Source organism: Manacus candei, unplaced genomic scaffold (assembly GCF_025592945.1).
Source record: "Manacus candei isolate 608988 ecotype Guabito, Panama unplaced genomic scaffold, ASM2559294v1 h1tg000017l, whole genome shotgun sequence".
Taxonomy (NCBI): Eukaryota; Metazoa; Chordata; class Aves; order Passeriformes; family Pipridae; genus Manacus; species Manacus candei.
Window position 1 is genome coordinate 15,255,104 of NW_026138065.1, and position 16,106 is coordinate 15,271,209.

Genomic DNA, 16,106 nt, shown 5'->3' on the forward strand with positions numbered 1-16,106 from the left:
ATAATGATTTATCCAGTGCTTTCGCTGTGACTCCCATTTCATTTGGGGATCATGGCCTCTATGTGTCAACTTGATTTTACTCTCATTGTAATTCAAATGCTTGGGAAGAGGTTTTTCTACTGCTGCCCTGTGCATGGGAGAGCTATTTTCCCATCCCCTCACCTCAGCACACTCACTACTTGTAAACTTGGCATAGTTTGATATTTGAGAATTTATTTGATTTTTTTTTTTCTATATAATAAATCCATGTCATTTTTTTTCTATATTTTGAGTGTATTCTAAGTACTCTAAGACTTCATATTTAGAAGGGCCTGTAACTGTGCCTTGATTTGCAACCAGTAGAACAAATGGTTAGACAAACCAAGCTTAGTCCTGGATATGTATCACATTGTGACTGGGACTGAAACCGGCCAGAACTCAAATTCATGAAATCTCAACAACATTCAGATCAGGTGCAAGGATGAAGACTGGAAAGGTACTGGATAGGAAAAGGAAAGAGCAGGTCTGGGTGCAGACCCCCACTTTCTCTTAGAACAACTGTGTCTTCAGAGTAACTCCACAGGTTAACTGGAGGTTTCTTCATTAAGGCCATTTTCAAGGGCTGGAATGTACACCTGTATTTCCCATTTGGCAAATTTCTCTTTGGCTCTTTGGGCTTTATGACTCACTTGTTGCATTACAACTGTAAATCACTTTAGAGCAGAGTTTTCTGCTCTAAAGTCAGATATTTCCTTTCCAGTAAAAGCTCATCTCTGTCCTTCTATGTACATGTAGTGATGCTGCCTTGATGAAGATCATGATGAGATGATGACCATAGGTTGTCCCTTTATAAATATCACTTACTACCCTTCGTTAGTTATCCTCCAGCTGTTTATGGAAAAAACCTGGTTTTCAGAGTCTTAGATGCTGTGTTGAATAAAAGGAAATAAAAATGGAGATAATAGTAAAGATAATAAAGGAGGAAAATATTGCTGTGAGTTCTTACAGTCCAGCGAGGTAAACCAGAATAGAAAATACTCATCCTTAAAGGGATATTTGAAACAGTAGCTTCTTAAGAAGGTGGTTGGGGGAGATGAAATGTGAAAGTAGCTGTATCTGTGGCATAAAGAAGTCCAGAGCTGGTCACTCTAGATATCCACCAAGAGTGACAGAGCTACATTTATTTCTGTAGCTAGATAGCTGAAAGTTGATGGCCTTGTAAGGGGTAAAGCAGCTGCTCTCCTTTAGGCATTCATAATTCCCACTGAATTTAATTACCATAGTGCAAGTATTGCTCATGCAAACACTATGCAAGCTACATCAAGGAAGTATCTCTTCCTGGAGTCACAAAAATTTAATCCAAGTTTTACATTTACTGGTTTAATCTTGAGATCCTTCCACAACTGAAACTCCTGCTGCATTTATTTGCTAGAATGACATTTAAGCTAAAAATTATTTTTTTCTATCCAGTAGAACTTCCTTTTTTTTTTCCTTCAGCCATACACTTTTTCTATAGACAGGCTGCTTAGCTAAAGCCTTCTCTGTTCATGGCCCCAGTACTTAACTCCGTGTGAATTCTTTACAGCTTGAATGATTTGGAATGTGCAAAAATATACCTTCCTGCCTTCCTCCTTACCAAAAATCCACACATAAACCATGTCTGAAAATAGACTGATTAATAATTTTAATTATGTTTCAATTATGAAATGTCTGATTTGAATAGTTTATCATTTTCCATTTCCATGTTTTTGTTACTTCACAAAAAAAGTTGGATTCTCATTGATTGGCAATGTAGTGTTCATTTGCAGCAGCACATAGCCTCTACATTAACTTAGGTCTTCTTTTTGATTATCAGTAAGATACATTCTCTACATATGCAATCACTTAATTGGCATGTATTTATTCAGATTTCTAATGTTTATATTTTATGATGTTAGAAAAAAGTAGCTGATATTAAGAGTTGATTTATTTTTTATTCCTGATTAGTGTTAAGCCATGCTTACATGCAAATTAAAATTCAAATATATGAAAAACATTTGGAATACGAAGGTAGTGTTTTACTAGCTGAATAAAATCAGGTAAAATACCCAGCTATATGAATAAAAAGGCTTGTCAAAACAAAAATTCCATTTAAAATGTCACCTTGACTTCATGAACTGGATGATTGTTCCCTGGGCATGGCATCCTTCATAATGTTGAAGGTAATTTTATTCTGATATTGGAGAAAATGAAGTTTCTTAGCTCCTTAGCATCAGTACCTCTACATGTACACTGTTTACCTGTACAACTACTATGCTTTGTTTCAGATGCAGTTCTGAATTTCCTACTGGTACTTCTAGGAAGACATGCAAGTTTGTAGACCACAGTTTAGGAGCTCAGTGTTTACAGTGTCTGTTTCATGCTACAGAAATCCTATCTTTTGTGACAGCACTTCCGAATTGGACTTCTTGAAAGCTTGCACACAAAACACTCGCTGTCATCTACAAGCAGAAAGAGATTGGCAAGAGGGTGTTCTCTGTGAGAGGTACTTAATTGAGAAGCTGGCACTTCACCCTGAACTGAAATAGCTTCATGGGCATGCTGCAAATATTTTCCTATTGCCCAGACTTCTCAGTGGGCAGGGACTTGGCAGGAAGATCAGGCCTGTATGAAGGGTAGATCTATCTACAATGTGTACATATTTTACTGGCAGCTGCTGATGGCCCTGCTGGTCATCTGCTGTATTTGCCAGATTAGTTTTGTAAGCAAATCAAGGATACCTGTAACTTTCAGACTGGTGCCTCTTTCTGGGTAGAAAAAGAAGATTGCTCACAATAGAGGAACTCACCTTTCTGTTGAAGGGCCTGAGGCTATCAAATAATGAGCATACTCCCTACACTTGAAAAAACGGTCCATATACCCCAAAGCCAAAAATAGCATTTACCAGTGACCTGACTATATTCCTACTCTAACCACAACAAATGCACTGTGATAATGGAGGTTGCTTTATGATTGTGATAACAAGGTTGATAATGCATTGGAAATAGATCACACTGGTAAAGTAAGATCTTTTTGTTTTGGCTGACAGATATGTCACAGAAAAAGCAGAGGTTTTCATATGCTTACTTTAGGAGATTGTAACAACATTTATAAACTACATGTATTAAAATCAGTCGGTGCTGGTATAACTCTGGCCTCATAAAAACTGGTCTAGAGGGGAGGAGCAAATGGGTTCAACCATTTGCTGGGCTGCAGAATGTGAGGCACATATTTCACTAATTAAGCTAATGGGACTGGGAGCCTTCTTTGAATGCACTCCCAGAACTGAGAAACTTAACTACATATTCCCAAAGACACACAGGCATTACCTAAATTTCAGTAAGAGCTGGATGATCACACATCTTTGAGGACTCATACCCCTAAGCCTTGCTCTTGAGGATTCTGCCCCATTTCAAAGGATTCTAAGGGATACTTTCTAAAAGATGCCTTGATCAAAAAAAAAAAAAACCAGGTTTCCTCAGACAGCCTATGAACAGCCAGAAGATACAAGATTGATGTAATCTGCTTCTCCACTGTCCTCTATCCTTTCTGGCTGGCAGAATTAGGGTGCAAGCTAAAACTCCCAGTGGGTATGGCAAGACAAACATGCCACAGCGCTTCAGAAACAGCTGCCCTTTGAAATTTATGGCCCACTTGGAAAACAGTGAGGACATTATGTGCACATATCTAAAAGTCAGTAGCAGAAATTTGGTTAAATGGACCTCAATGAAATATGGATATGTGGTTGTGGAGAGCCATTCTCCTTCAGAACTACCCCTTTCCTCTACACAAATGCTTCTACATCCTGAAATCAGAACTCTCTAATACATAGAAATATTACGGGACCTCCTGCAGAATCCAAAGAAGAGGACAAACTTGTACTTATTTAGCCCTCAAAAATATTTTTAATCCTTTTCCTTAACCTAAAGCAATTTTCTAAGACAAACTGGAAAAGTGTTGAATGATATACTGTATCATGCCATGATACACCATGCAATGTATATCAGTACTGCACTATCAGCCTGTTTCAACATATTGAAAATGTTCAGTCGTCAGTTCACACACTGCCTCATTCCTCCAGTGAAGGCAATTTATTTATCACTAGCTAGAAATTCCAGCTCAGAAGTCTCGTTTGCCTCTTTTGAAGGGAACACACAACCAACAAAGTAACATGATGCTGTTTCTTAAGATCTCTGGGACCAATCTCTTTCCAGATCCTTATGCATAGGGAAAAAATTAGCTGCTATTGTATCAGTATATACCCACTAGCAGCAAGCTGAATTTTTATTAAAGCTTTATTGGAAATAAACCTGCAGTAATGGTAAATCAGATAGTGATGTATATAAAAAATGCTACTTGTTCTGATATGTCACATTTTGTACCTTATTCATGCTGTGCAGTACCTTATTACACAGCTTGTAGTGAGCACCCACTCTCAATGAAATAAATTCATTGGGAATTAGGTCCCTAACTACCTTTAGATATTTGCACCTCTAAACCAAATGAGGAGCAATACTGGGAGAAAAAGATACCATTCTACATCAAGAATAGTGACAAAATCTGACTGTTGATCTGAATTTGAATAAAATTTTTATCTTTTATAGATGTTTGATTTTTTCCTATCAGATTATTGATTTATTTGAATACCTGCTTTTTCTTCTGTATTCTTAGTTTGACCAGTTTTATAAATATAACATTTTTCACATGCAAATGTACTTTTAGATACACTTTCAATGCACTGTAATTCTGTTGACCCATCTTCTTGAGAAAATGCCCTACAACAACCTAGATATGCCTTAGTATTTGGCATAATTGAGATAAGATATCATAACCCATAGGTGTCCAAATAAGAACAAATTGAACTGATAGTTTTATGAATGAAATACTCAATAAATATCAAATTTCCTGCCTAAGTTTAATCAATGCTGAAAGCTGACCATTATACAGAGAAAGTGTTTACACAAATAAATCAGCTGTATAGCCCAAAGTATTAAGTACTGGTGATGAAACCTGTAACATAAAATGTTATGGAAAACTGTTTGAATGGACCTCCAGGGGAAAAAAATCCCATAAGAAAACTATGCTCTATTTGTTTTTCAAACTAACTTCACTAAAGCAAATTCTTGTGTCAGACTCCTGTCTTAATCCGCACTGATCATCCAGGTATCAAAAGTACTGCATGCACAAAAGACACAGAGACAAGCCATCTCCTAGCAATCTGCAGTTTTTCTTACTGAGTTCTAACCCCAATCTGACACCAACCTCCTCAGCAGCCTTGGACAAATCAGTTGAGCAGCTCCTATTTATCTGCCTTTTGCGGGATTGTAAGGGAAAGTTAATGCTTATCGAGTGTTCAGTGACAGAAGTGTGCACTTGTGCTCCACACAGTTTTACTGTTCCTAGTCCTACCATTTCCTCCCTCAATCCAAGCACTGATTTTTTTCATTGCCAATATAAAGGCAGGAATAAAGCCAGAACACAGGGCACTTTATGGTAGAGCAGTGCTTATAAAATTGCATTTCACAGCTTGCGTGTGACAAGCACACTTGTCAAAACCTGGCTAACCTATATATTCACCTCCAAACAATCTTCATGACCTTGCCATGCATAGTCACATACTGGAAAGGATTTAAATTTTTAATTATTTGCTTAAGTAAACTTAAAAATTGTCCATGGCCCCTAGCTGTTTCTGAAAAAAACTCAACCCAAACCAAACCAGCAAAATCTTCAGATATATTTTATAGAATAAAAAAGTATGGAGATTGCAAACTGGTTTATATCCTTAATATTTGCATGATCATTTGTTTTTAATTTAGCTAAGATAAATAATTTTAAAAGTTTTTTATTATGAATGTATGTGACAGTCTTTAAAAACTGGCAGTTTTTTCCTTCATGCATCATAATACCCGATTGTCTGTTTTTTCCTCAGTGCAACTATCAATGTTGCACTTACCCAAAGTTCCCTAATAACATATGCTTGTATGTTAGGCAGGTGCAGAGAATTAATTATAACAGGAAATCTGGATAAAACAGAAAAAAAAAGAAAGGGTGTGAATATTACTAGCAAAAACTTAAAAAATAAATTGCATTTGCTGTTCTCTACACAGCTTTCCTAGAAGCTTCAAAGATTCACTCACGCAGTTCACTATGTGTAATGTTTTAGAATCTGTCAGAGACACTAAATTTGAATACTTTGACTCCTGAATTCTGCTGCCTTCACTAGCAGATACTTTTTTTCTTACCTACCACCAGGATGGGTACATGGAGCTTCTCTGCTCAGTCTCCAACACAGCACTGCAGGATGCTACACGGAGTGAGTGCATGAAACCCCCCCTTCAGGCTCGCTTCAAATTCAGGCTGACAACACTGTATATACAAAATATGCCCGATATTTTAAAGATTTCTTTGAAAGCCTCATAACAAACAAATGAAAACAAATCTGAAGATTGGTAGAATAACTGTTGCCTTCTATCACTTTTGCTTACTTCCCATCCTTTAGGAAAACAATGCTTTTGGAAGTCATAAAATGAAAGCTATTCCTCACTGAAATGTCATGTCATCACATTTTCAAAAGCCTCCCATAGAAAGACAGAGATTTAAGACAACAGAGTAAAGTCTTTGCTTAATCTAATTAGCATTTAAATATTTTAATCAATAAAAGATGACAATTGGACTGGGCTAGATGCCAACTCCCTGAGAGCCATCCCTTTTGTCACACATATTTGCACTGCTGTGTTACTGAACAGTAGTAAATATACCAGAACAGTGAATGTCCGTGACACAGTCTGGGAGCTGTATCAACTTAAAATCTTTACCTTCTATGGCAGCAAAAGGAGTAGCAGAAAATTAACAGCAAGTAATGATTTCCTGGACTGTGCTGATTATGATATAGTTAAGATGCATGTGATGAGACCCATTAGCCAGTAGAAAATGGCAACTGTGAGTTCTATCTGTTTGCATGGGACCTGAAACAGTTAACAGTACTGGTATTTAATCATCATAACCATGATGAGGCAGGAAAAAAACCTCCTCAACGTTTGTTTTCCCAATGGCACTTGGCAGATGAGCATATAGCAAGTGCATCTGCTGGAAGCGCTTACACTTAATGAGTCACTAACATTGATAAGTTCAGTTCACATCTTTTAGTGCAAAAGAGAGAGACAGAAAGGAAGGAGTAGTTTTTAGAAGTTTTCTACTAGAAAGCCAGTCTGAAAATGTCTGCTTAATTAGGTAGTTCTTTGCTCACCAATTGAGCAGTGCCTGAAAAATGTATTTGCTATTTTTCACAAATGAATGGTATCAAGGCAAAAAAAAAAAAGTGTCAGTAGTGTCTTTGTGAACCATGTAACAAAGTAATCTTTACTAGCAATACCCACATGGAGAACACTTCACTCAGATCTTTCTTCGGTTGCTTGGCAAGATTTCAAATTCTTCCAGGTTCCTTCAACACAGCTGTTCCTGTTGCCCTTGAGTGGGCAAAGTAAGCACTCTTTGTCAACAGTGACCTCACACTTTCTGCAGGCATTAGCCAGGTATGATGAATTCATGTATACCTCATGCAAGTTCTGCAAAGTGAACTATGTCCCCCATCCATAAAGGCTGATGAAAAATCAGTTTCTGATGAATTTCAGATGACAGCTTCCTCCATAAAAGCACATTTGGAAGGAAGACAAAAGGTTCAAAACCAACTGGTCTTCACATGAGGCACATCTATAATCCTCACTAAAAGAAACATTTGGTTCTGTTATTTGTAAGAGCTGTCATCATGCCTGCTCAGATTGTTCAACCAGTCCTGCTTACTGGGAAAGCAAAAATATTTTTGCTTAATAGCAACCTCAGTTGTGATGCAGCAATGTGTTCATTCTCTCATGATATTCAGGATGAAGTTTCCTGCCACCAGTATTCCATTTTGCACCTGGCCACCTTTTTTTTCTAAACCAGTGATCTGGTAAGAAACCCCAAGCAAAAGAGATACGTTCATGATTCCATGCTGAGCCAGTGTTCAGAGTAGACAGTTCTAGGAAGCAACTGGTAGGTCAGTGCCTGGGCAGCAACATCCCAAAAACCACTCTTGGATTCTCCAGCATCCAAGGCAAAGGACAGAAAGGGGCCCATCTTTGGGCCATACATACTTACAGGAGATCAGGAAGCCCAGTTTCAATCCAAGGAAAGCAATGGCTTGTCTGAGGGGGTTTTAAAAGACTTTATTAGCTCCAGAATCTTTATTCTCAGCATAGAGGCTCTATCATAAACCAAATTTTGTCATTCCAGATGTAAAAAGCCACAACTTGGGCTCTTGGCTTACTGTCTTTCAATGAATAATGAATCTCTCCTGCTGGGAAATCTTTCTGTGTTTGGGAAACTTGCAACTTTGTATTAGGAAAATAAGCAACATGGTTCATTGTACTACTTTGAGCAGCTGCTTAAGTGTTTTTTAGTTTTTGCACATACCTCTTATGTCCACTAATAATACAAAGGCCTCAATCACTCTTGCCCACAATTATGATGGTGAGACTGGCAGAGGGTCCTGGCTTAAGCACCTCTGGGTGGAGCAATGTTCAGCTAGTACAGAACTGGAAGATTTGTGCAATCTCAGGCAGTGCAGAGAGATGTGCTGATGATAGGAGTGATAACAGAACAAGCATGTAGGTGTAACAGACTTAGAATTTGAAGCTTGTGTATCTCTTGTTTTGCTAAATGGTTGTGGTGCAAGACTGGGTCATATTCAAGAAAAACTGAATGCAAAGAGGTTCAGTGACATCCCTGACATATAAGACAAAGTCTTTCTTGTTATTCTTCTGATAATGAAGGAACAGAATAAACCTAACAAGAAAAAACGCCACCACACTTCCACAAGTAAACAATTAAAACAGTCCTAATGCTTTGGAACCATATTGCCAAATGGCTGTCTTTGGATGGTCCTGACTCCAGCTTCTGCAGCAGGAAGAGCAGGATTAAAAAAACAAAACAACGTAGGGAAGAATGTGAGAACACCCTGACACAAGAAGGATCAATAGTTCCTGTTCAGTTTTCATCTGATTGGCTGCTACAGGCACAGCAACATTTTTGTAGCTAACCTGTTATTTTCTCTCCATAATCTGCACCAAAATGTTGCTTATACTTAGCTCAGTAATAGCTCTGGCCAACGAATATGCAGGAACAGCAAGGACAGTATAGGAATTCAGCAGTACTGAGGAAAATTCTAATCCTACTAAATTTGGCAGCACAAATCTCTTATGTAACCTGTGATTTAGAGGACAGGCTGATCATCTGGGAATATTACTGTGTTCTTTTCAGTACATTAAACAAAACTGGCAATTTTCCATTACAAATTTTCTTTTGTTTTTCACTGCACAATATCTCAGGAAAGGCGTCCCATGCTTACAAAACATTTTCAGTAGCAACAATATGCTTTTATATGACAATTCAATTATAAGGAGGGCGTATATAATTTTAAAAGCTACCTTTAAGTGCTTCTTTGCCAAGACTGCCTTGAACAGTGGTACATCTCAGACGTTCAGGAGATGGCTTGTGATTTAAATTTAAAGCAATGAGACTCCAAAGCAATACTTGGAAAATGAGTTTCTCTGAAAATTGACTGTTACATCAGCATATTTTATAGATCTCAGGAACTGAAACTCTCACAAGGCTAAGAAGCTTTGAGGGCTACAGATGGAAGATCCTGAGCATGTACAAATCCCTAGAAAAACAAAACACTCTTTGTATCCACCATTAAAAAAAAAGCCCACCAAAACAAACCCCATCCTCCTTTTACAACAAAAATACATTCTAACATGCAAAAGCAGCTGCCCAGTAATAGAGTACAGGCGCTTAAAAGCTCGATTCACAAAATAATTATAAACAAAGGATATTATTTAAATCCCTGTTTTTCTTAAATCAGTTACAAAATGAGGTAAGAGTTCATTCAGTGCCAATATTTACAGAGTGCAATAAACATTCAATTCATACCATGTATTAAAGAATTACAATGTCATGCTTTTGAAGTAGAGCTACTGGCCAGTTTCAAGAAGACAAGAAAAGAAGTTTTATTCACAGAATAGCAAAAATCAGTCAATTCTACAGCACACACCCATAAAGGGTGAAGAATTCAGAGAATATCAGAGAATCTGCCACCTGCAATTGTCATACACTCCTTACAAGCACTTGCTGCAAAGCTCGAAGCCAATTATAAACATTTTCTTTTCCCCCATACAAAGGATGCGTCATAGAGATATACACAAATATTGGAATTCCTTGATGTGTTTGGAAACAAGTGGCCAGCACCAAGATATCACCAGCTAGCTAATCCACGTACCTCCATTCAATTGTTGCAATAAATGAAGCTTTTAAAGTGAAAAGCAGCAGCATTCCTCTCTTCTTTTGGAAAACTCAGCCAACTCCACTATCCTGACAAAGCTTCTTAGTAAATATAAAATGCTGAAAAGAATGACCCCTGTAGCAACTGCAGGAAGCTAACACATTTGGAAGAAATGTAGGTGACAAATGCTTAATAATGCATAATTAAGGGTGATAGGAAATGTTAAACACCCCCCTTTAGAGGGCTACTCACAGTGCAACTACAGGGTGGTTTAACTATATGCACAACATTCTTCTTTTGGTCCCATAGAAAGAACAGCAATTTTTCAGTATCCAGTAGTCATGCAGTTTTCTCAGTAAAAATATGAGAACAAAAGGAAACCTAAAACATATTCACAGGGAAATTCCCATTGATAGTTTTTCTGTTAAGAGTTGAAAGGAAATTGCAAAAGCACGAGACTGCCAAGAGAAGGTTGCTGGGAGGAGTAAACACTTAAATAGGTCTAGTTGAAACGGCACCATGAATTAAGGAGTGCCATTCTTTCCCCTTAAAATGCATGCAAAGTGAACACTTACTATGCTCCATAACAGAACTTGCTTTCTTGTGTAGAAACTAAGCAAAGGACAAGAGAACTGCAGAATTGTATGTAGCCTCTCATGCTCAGAGATGCTCACTTCAAGTCTTGTATCAAACCAGTGCTGAAGACAAGGCAGCCTGCTTTCAGCTTTCAAATTTGACACGTATATAAGCAGTTATATCATCAAATTCAAGGGTAAGTTTCAAACTAGGTATCTAAAAGCCAGGCCAAATTAGGAAATGATGAGACTGAGACACTTAGAAATTGATGCTCATTATTTTATTGCCTTGGGCCACCAGATGCCACACATAAAGCCTCCCTGGAGGCTAATGAGGGGATAGATGATCTGCCTGTGCTGGGTTTGGCTGGGGTAGAGTTAGTTTTCTTTGCAGTGACTGGAATGGGGCTGTGTTTTGGATCTGTGCTGATCACAGGGTTGAAAACATAAAGATGTTTCTGTTATTGCTGAGCAGGGCTTATACAGAGCCAAGGCCTTTCCTGCCTGCAAGGAGACTGGGGGTGCATGGGAGGTTGGGAGGAGACACAGCTGGGCCAGCTGACCCCAGCTGACCAAAGGGATATTCCAGACCCTATGACATCACGCTCAGTATGTAAAGTGTGGGATGTTTGGAGTGATGGTGTTTTGTCTTCCCAAGTAACTGTTACACGTGATGGGGCCCTGGTCTCCTGGAGATGGCTGAACACCTGCCTACCCATGGGAAGTAGTGAATGAATTCCTTGTTTTGCTTCGCTTGTGTGCGTGCCTTTTGCTTTCCCTATTAAACTGTCCTTATCCCATGAGTTTTCTAGCTTTTATCCTTCCAACTCTCTCCCCAGTTCTGCTGGTGGGGGAGAGAGTGGCTCCATGGGCATGGTTGCTGGCTGGAGCTAAACCACAACAATGACAAAGAAAGAACTGGCAGGGCAACTCAGAAGGCTTCAGCAGTTTAACAGTTTGTGATATAACCAACTGTACTGTAGGCAGAAACAAAATTCAACAGGACAATTGCATTAAGATCTGAAGAGCATGGACATAATAGTTTGGGCTGAGAGTAGTTATAAAAACTTATAGGTATAGAACTGAATGAAGATATTTTAATGAGGTGATAACAAGCTCATATTTTATGCATCTATAAAATATAACTATGAAACAAGCAGAAGACTAGTGATAGGCCAAAAGAATAAAAGTGTTAATCTCAAAAATCTCTCTTATGATGGTAACATAGTTTCAACCTATCCACCAGGATCTTCTCATTCCCTTTGAACTTTATCAGTTGCTGCAAACCATTAGCTCTCAATATTAGCTAACATTAATGCTAAAACAAGAATCAAATATTATGTACATTCTTAGGCAAACCATCAGGCTGTCTTTATCTCTCATCTCATTCCAAGTAACTGCATTTTCTTCCAAAAAGTATTATTCACAAATTATTTTAGGGAAAAGTTACTGTACAAGGACACAGAAGTTAAAGTTCATAAAAAGACTACTCGATACAATTAGACTGAAGTTTGCTTGTAGTTCTTTGTATCCAAGACCTTCTTGCCACACATTGAGCAGATGCCTATAAGCACACAAAAGGTGTGTAAATTATTTTAAAATTATTAAAGTCTTCTTCAAAAACACATTTGCTATGTTTTGGTAAAGATTATTTTTTTAAAAATTGTTCAAATGAGCTCTTATTGACATTCAGTGCATTTTCTCAACAGATACTGCAAAATTAGAAGTCATATTATGACTTCTAATACATATTCGTAGTTGCAGCATATGTGTAATACTGCCACTCAAGAAAGTGTAATATGTGTAATACTGCCACTCAAGAAAGTAAGCTCTATTTTGAGAGCATTATGATTCACAACACTGCCCGAAGCCTCTGTAATTTGCTGGAATTCTGGAAGAGCCAGGAAAGGCTCACATCCAGCAAACAGGTAAAATTGGTGTATTGTTAATCCTTTTAAGTTCTGTAGCCAAACCAAGGCCTGAGATGGACAGAAAGTAGCAGGGCGAAGAAAATACAGAAATTTACTTTTTTCTCTTTCTCTTTTATTCCCTAGGTATTCTACTTTTTAAACTAGCCTACTGCTTTACCAAGATTAAAAGTTGGTTGTTCTGTGGGAGTTTTTTTTGGGAGGTGGATGAGTGTGGAGTGTTTCGTTTTTGGTTTAGGGGTAGTTTTTGTTTGGGTTTTCGGTTTGGGATTTGTTTGTTGTTTTGTTTTGGGTTTTTTTTTTGAGAACACTATTTAGAGTTTTAGATTCAGTTATTATAAAAAGGGGAGAGGGGAGAAGGGAACAGAAAAGAGACTGCAACAATCAAATGAGTTTTACAAAATCTAATTTTTTTTAACCTGAGAAAAATCAAACTTGCTAGATGACAGTTTCCTATGCAACTGCCAAGATTAAGTTTAGAGTTATTCTTCAAATCTACTGGTTCTGATACCAGAAACATTTTAGAAGAATCAGAATCACAGAATTACACAGGTTGAAAGGAATCTCCAGCAGTCTTTAGTCCTGCCCCACTCAAAACACAACCAATTTGGATGAGGTTGGCTCAAGTCATCCTCTGAATATACCTCCCTGTAGAGATTCCACAACCTCTGGTGATGCCTGTTGGTACAGTATTTGATCACCCTCACACTGAAAAATTGCTTTCCTTGTATGTAATTAGGAGTTTCCACATTCTAACCTGTGTACATTGTTTTTCATTCTGTTACTGTGCACCTCGGAAGAGTCTTTGTGTCCTCTGTGCCTTCCTATTAGTAGTCAAAGACAGCAATTAAATCTGATAATCTCATTTTAGCCTTCTGTTTGTAAGGCAAAACAAATTCAAGTGTTCCCCTTCCTACCTAGTTTCTAACCAAACTGGGGTATTTTGGTACTCAGTGAAACTCACCCTTTTTATAGGCACATCCTTGACAATAGTGAGACCCTGGCTGATGGACAGAACTCTTACAGATCCGACATATTGCAAACTTGTTCTTTCCATAAGGATCAAACCTGGGAAAAAAAAGAAAAGTATTGTATTTATACACCTTGAAATTAAGTATTTCTTCTGCCTCATCCTAAAAAGTTTAAGCCAGAGGACATAGTCAGAAACTCCAGCAAAACCTTTAATTTAGAAATGTGTTATACAAGGATTAATTCTAATAGGCTGCACAGAGTATGCAGAAAAGCTCCCACTTTCCCTACTAAGAGAAATTTCTTGCATTACAGACATAAACTTAACAAAAGCAGAATTAAAAATGTGTATTTTTATTAAAATACTACGTGATTTTGAACTTAAACACCTTCCAGCAGCATCTTGCTCCCTTGCACAACAGGAAGTCCCTTGGAGCCTAAGGAAATGCTCAAGAGATTATACCAGCAATCTAGCACAGAAAATAAGCCTTCCCAGCTTCTCTCCTACAAAAGCATCAAACTCCAGCAATTCCAGTGAGAACCACAGTAAAATACTTGTCCACACTCTATGACTGAGCAGAAAGCCCTCATGAAATATGTACTGACATATTTTTACCAACTAATAAAATATCACAATCCCCACAACTGGGGTTTTTTAAAGTGTATTTTGGACAAGTTTTGAGTAGTTGCCCAGATGTGCAGGAAACAGGCCTCAGTTAGTTTGTTAATGGATGTTTGTAGCCAAAATCAGTATTAAATACTAACCTTGCCTTCTTTGAGGTCAATGCCTTGTTTTCATTTAATTTGCGGCCACCGCTTTCTACAGAAAGAATAAAACCATAAATGAATTAATTTCCCAGTTCCAAGCATACTTTAAAAAGCTTAGTTTACAGCTTTTACACTTGTGCAAAACAAGTCACAGAGATAAAACATACAGCATAGCACTAGGGAGCAGGACAATGGAACACTTTTATACTCTGTTTAAATACTCTGTCTATCACCATTCCATACAGAAAAAAAACCCAAACAGACAAATTCAATACTGAAGAGTTCCAGGTAATAAATTGCCAATGCATTGAATCAGCATGGGAGGGAAACTATGTGAGTTAAGATTTAATCTGATTAGTAATGTAACATTTTAGCCTTAATATGATAAGATAGCTCAGGTGCCTGACTGGTTTTATAATACCTCAAAAACAAGTGTTAAACCTCCCCGGGGTTACCTGTAGTGTTTCTTGCACCATCTTTCCATGTGTCGGGAGTGATCACTGTACCAAGCTTCTTCTCGCCTATGTAAGGAGATATTACAAAGCAAAAAAAAATTCAGAATCACAGAATCAATTGGGCTGGAAGAGACTTCTGAGATCATGGAGTCCAACCTATGACCTAATACCACCCTGTCAACCAGACCATGGCACTATGTGTCATGTCCTGTCTTCCCTAAAACACCTCCAGTGACAGTGACTCCATCACATCCTAGGTGGCCCATTCCAATGTCTAATCACCTTTCCTGTGAAGATATTCTTCCTAACATCCAACCTAAACCTCCCCTGGCGCAGATTAATATTATGTCCTCTTGTTCTGTCACTAGTCACCTGGCAGAAAAGGCTGACCCCCACCTGGCTACACCCTCCTTTCAGGTAGCTGTAGAGTGATGAGGTCTCCCCTGAGCCTCCTTTGCCCCAGGCTAAAAAATCCCAGCTCCCTCAGCCGCTCCTCGTAGGACTTGTGCTCCAGACCCTTCATCACCTTCGTGGCTCTTCTTTGGGCCCACTCCAGCGCCTCAATATCCTTCCTGAACTGAGAGGCCCAGAACTGGACACAGCACTCGAGGTGCGGCCTCACCAGTGCCGAGTACAGACGGACGATCACCTCCCTGGTCCTGCTGGCCACACTATTCCTGATACAGACCAGAATCATCTAAACTATGCTGCACTAATACGTGCCACAGGCACTGCCCGTGGAATGACAGCTCACACAGGGCCCTTCCCGGAACCGCCGCCGCCCAGAGTCCAACCCGAACAACCCGGGACCCGCAGCTGCTGCTCCGCTCGGGGGCCGGCCGGGACCCCCGCAGGAAAGGAAAGGAAAGGCAAGGAAAGGCAGGGCAGGGCAGGACCCCCCGTCCCCCGCACTCACACTTCTCGCACACCATCTCTGCCCCACCACAACAAGCCGCCGCTTCCGACACCGCCCCGGATCTGGCGTCGGGTCCCGCCGCCTTCCGCTGCCGGGCGGCCCCGGGCGATCCCGGTCGGAGGCGGGAGCGGCGCCACCGCCCCTCACCCCTCAGGGCCTGGGGCTGCCGCTCCCAGGGAC

General features: G+C 39.2%; 2 protein-coding genes across 2 annotated transcripts in view; both read right to left on the reverse strand.

Annotated features, from left to right (window-relative positions):
• Nucleotides 1-16,106, reverse strand: part of RHOQ (ras homolog family member Q) — a 175,496-nt gene that overhangs the window by 75,724 nt on the left and 83,666 nt on the right. The gene's annotated exons all lie outside the window — the stretch shown is intronic.
• On the reverse strand, nt 11,157-16,042 carry CRIPT (CXXC repeat containing interactor of PDZ3 domain). The gene is made up of 5 exons (XM_051782924.1): nt 15,927-16,042; nt 15,011-15,076; nt 14,553-14,607; nt 13,783-13,886; nt 11,157-12,454 (listed from the first exon to the last, which is right to left on the reverse strand). The coding sequence occupies exons 1-5, from the start codon at nt 15,940-15,942 to the stop codon at nt 12,390-12,392; spliced, it is 306 nt and encodes a 101-aa protein (XP_051638884.1). The 5' UTR covers nt 15,943-16,042; the 3' UTR covers nt 11,157-12,389.

What these genes read in the sequence shown, in the direction of transcription:
- CRIPT (XM_051782924.1), bottom strand. An exon ending in TTGACCTCAAAGAAGGCAAG is followed by an intron (nt 13,887 to 14,552) that starts GTTAGTATTTAA and finishes TTTTTTTCCCAG; the next exon opens with GTTTGATCCTTATGGAAAGA. An exon ending in AGGATGTGCCTATAAAAAGG is followed by an intron (nt 12,455 to 13,782) that starts GTGAGTTTCACT and finishes GTGTGCTTATAG; the next exon opens with GCATCTGCTCAATGTGTGGC.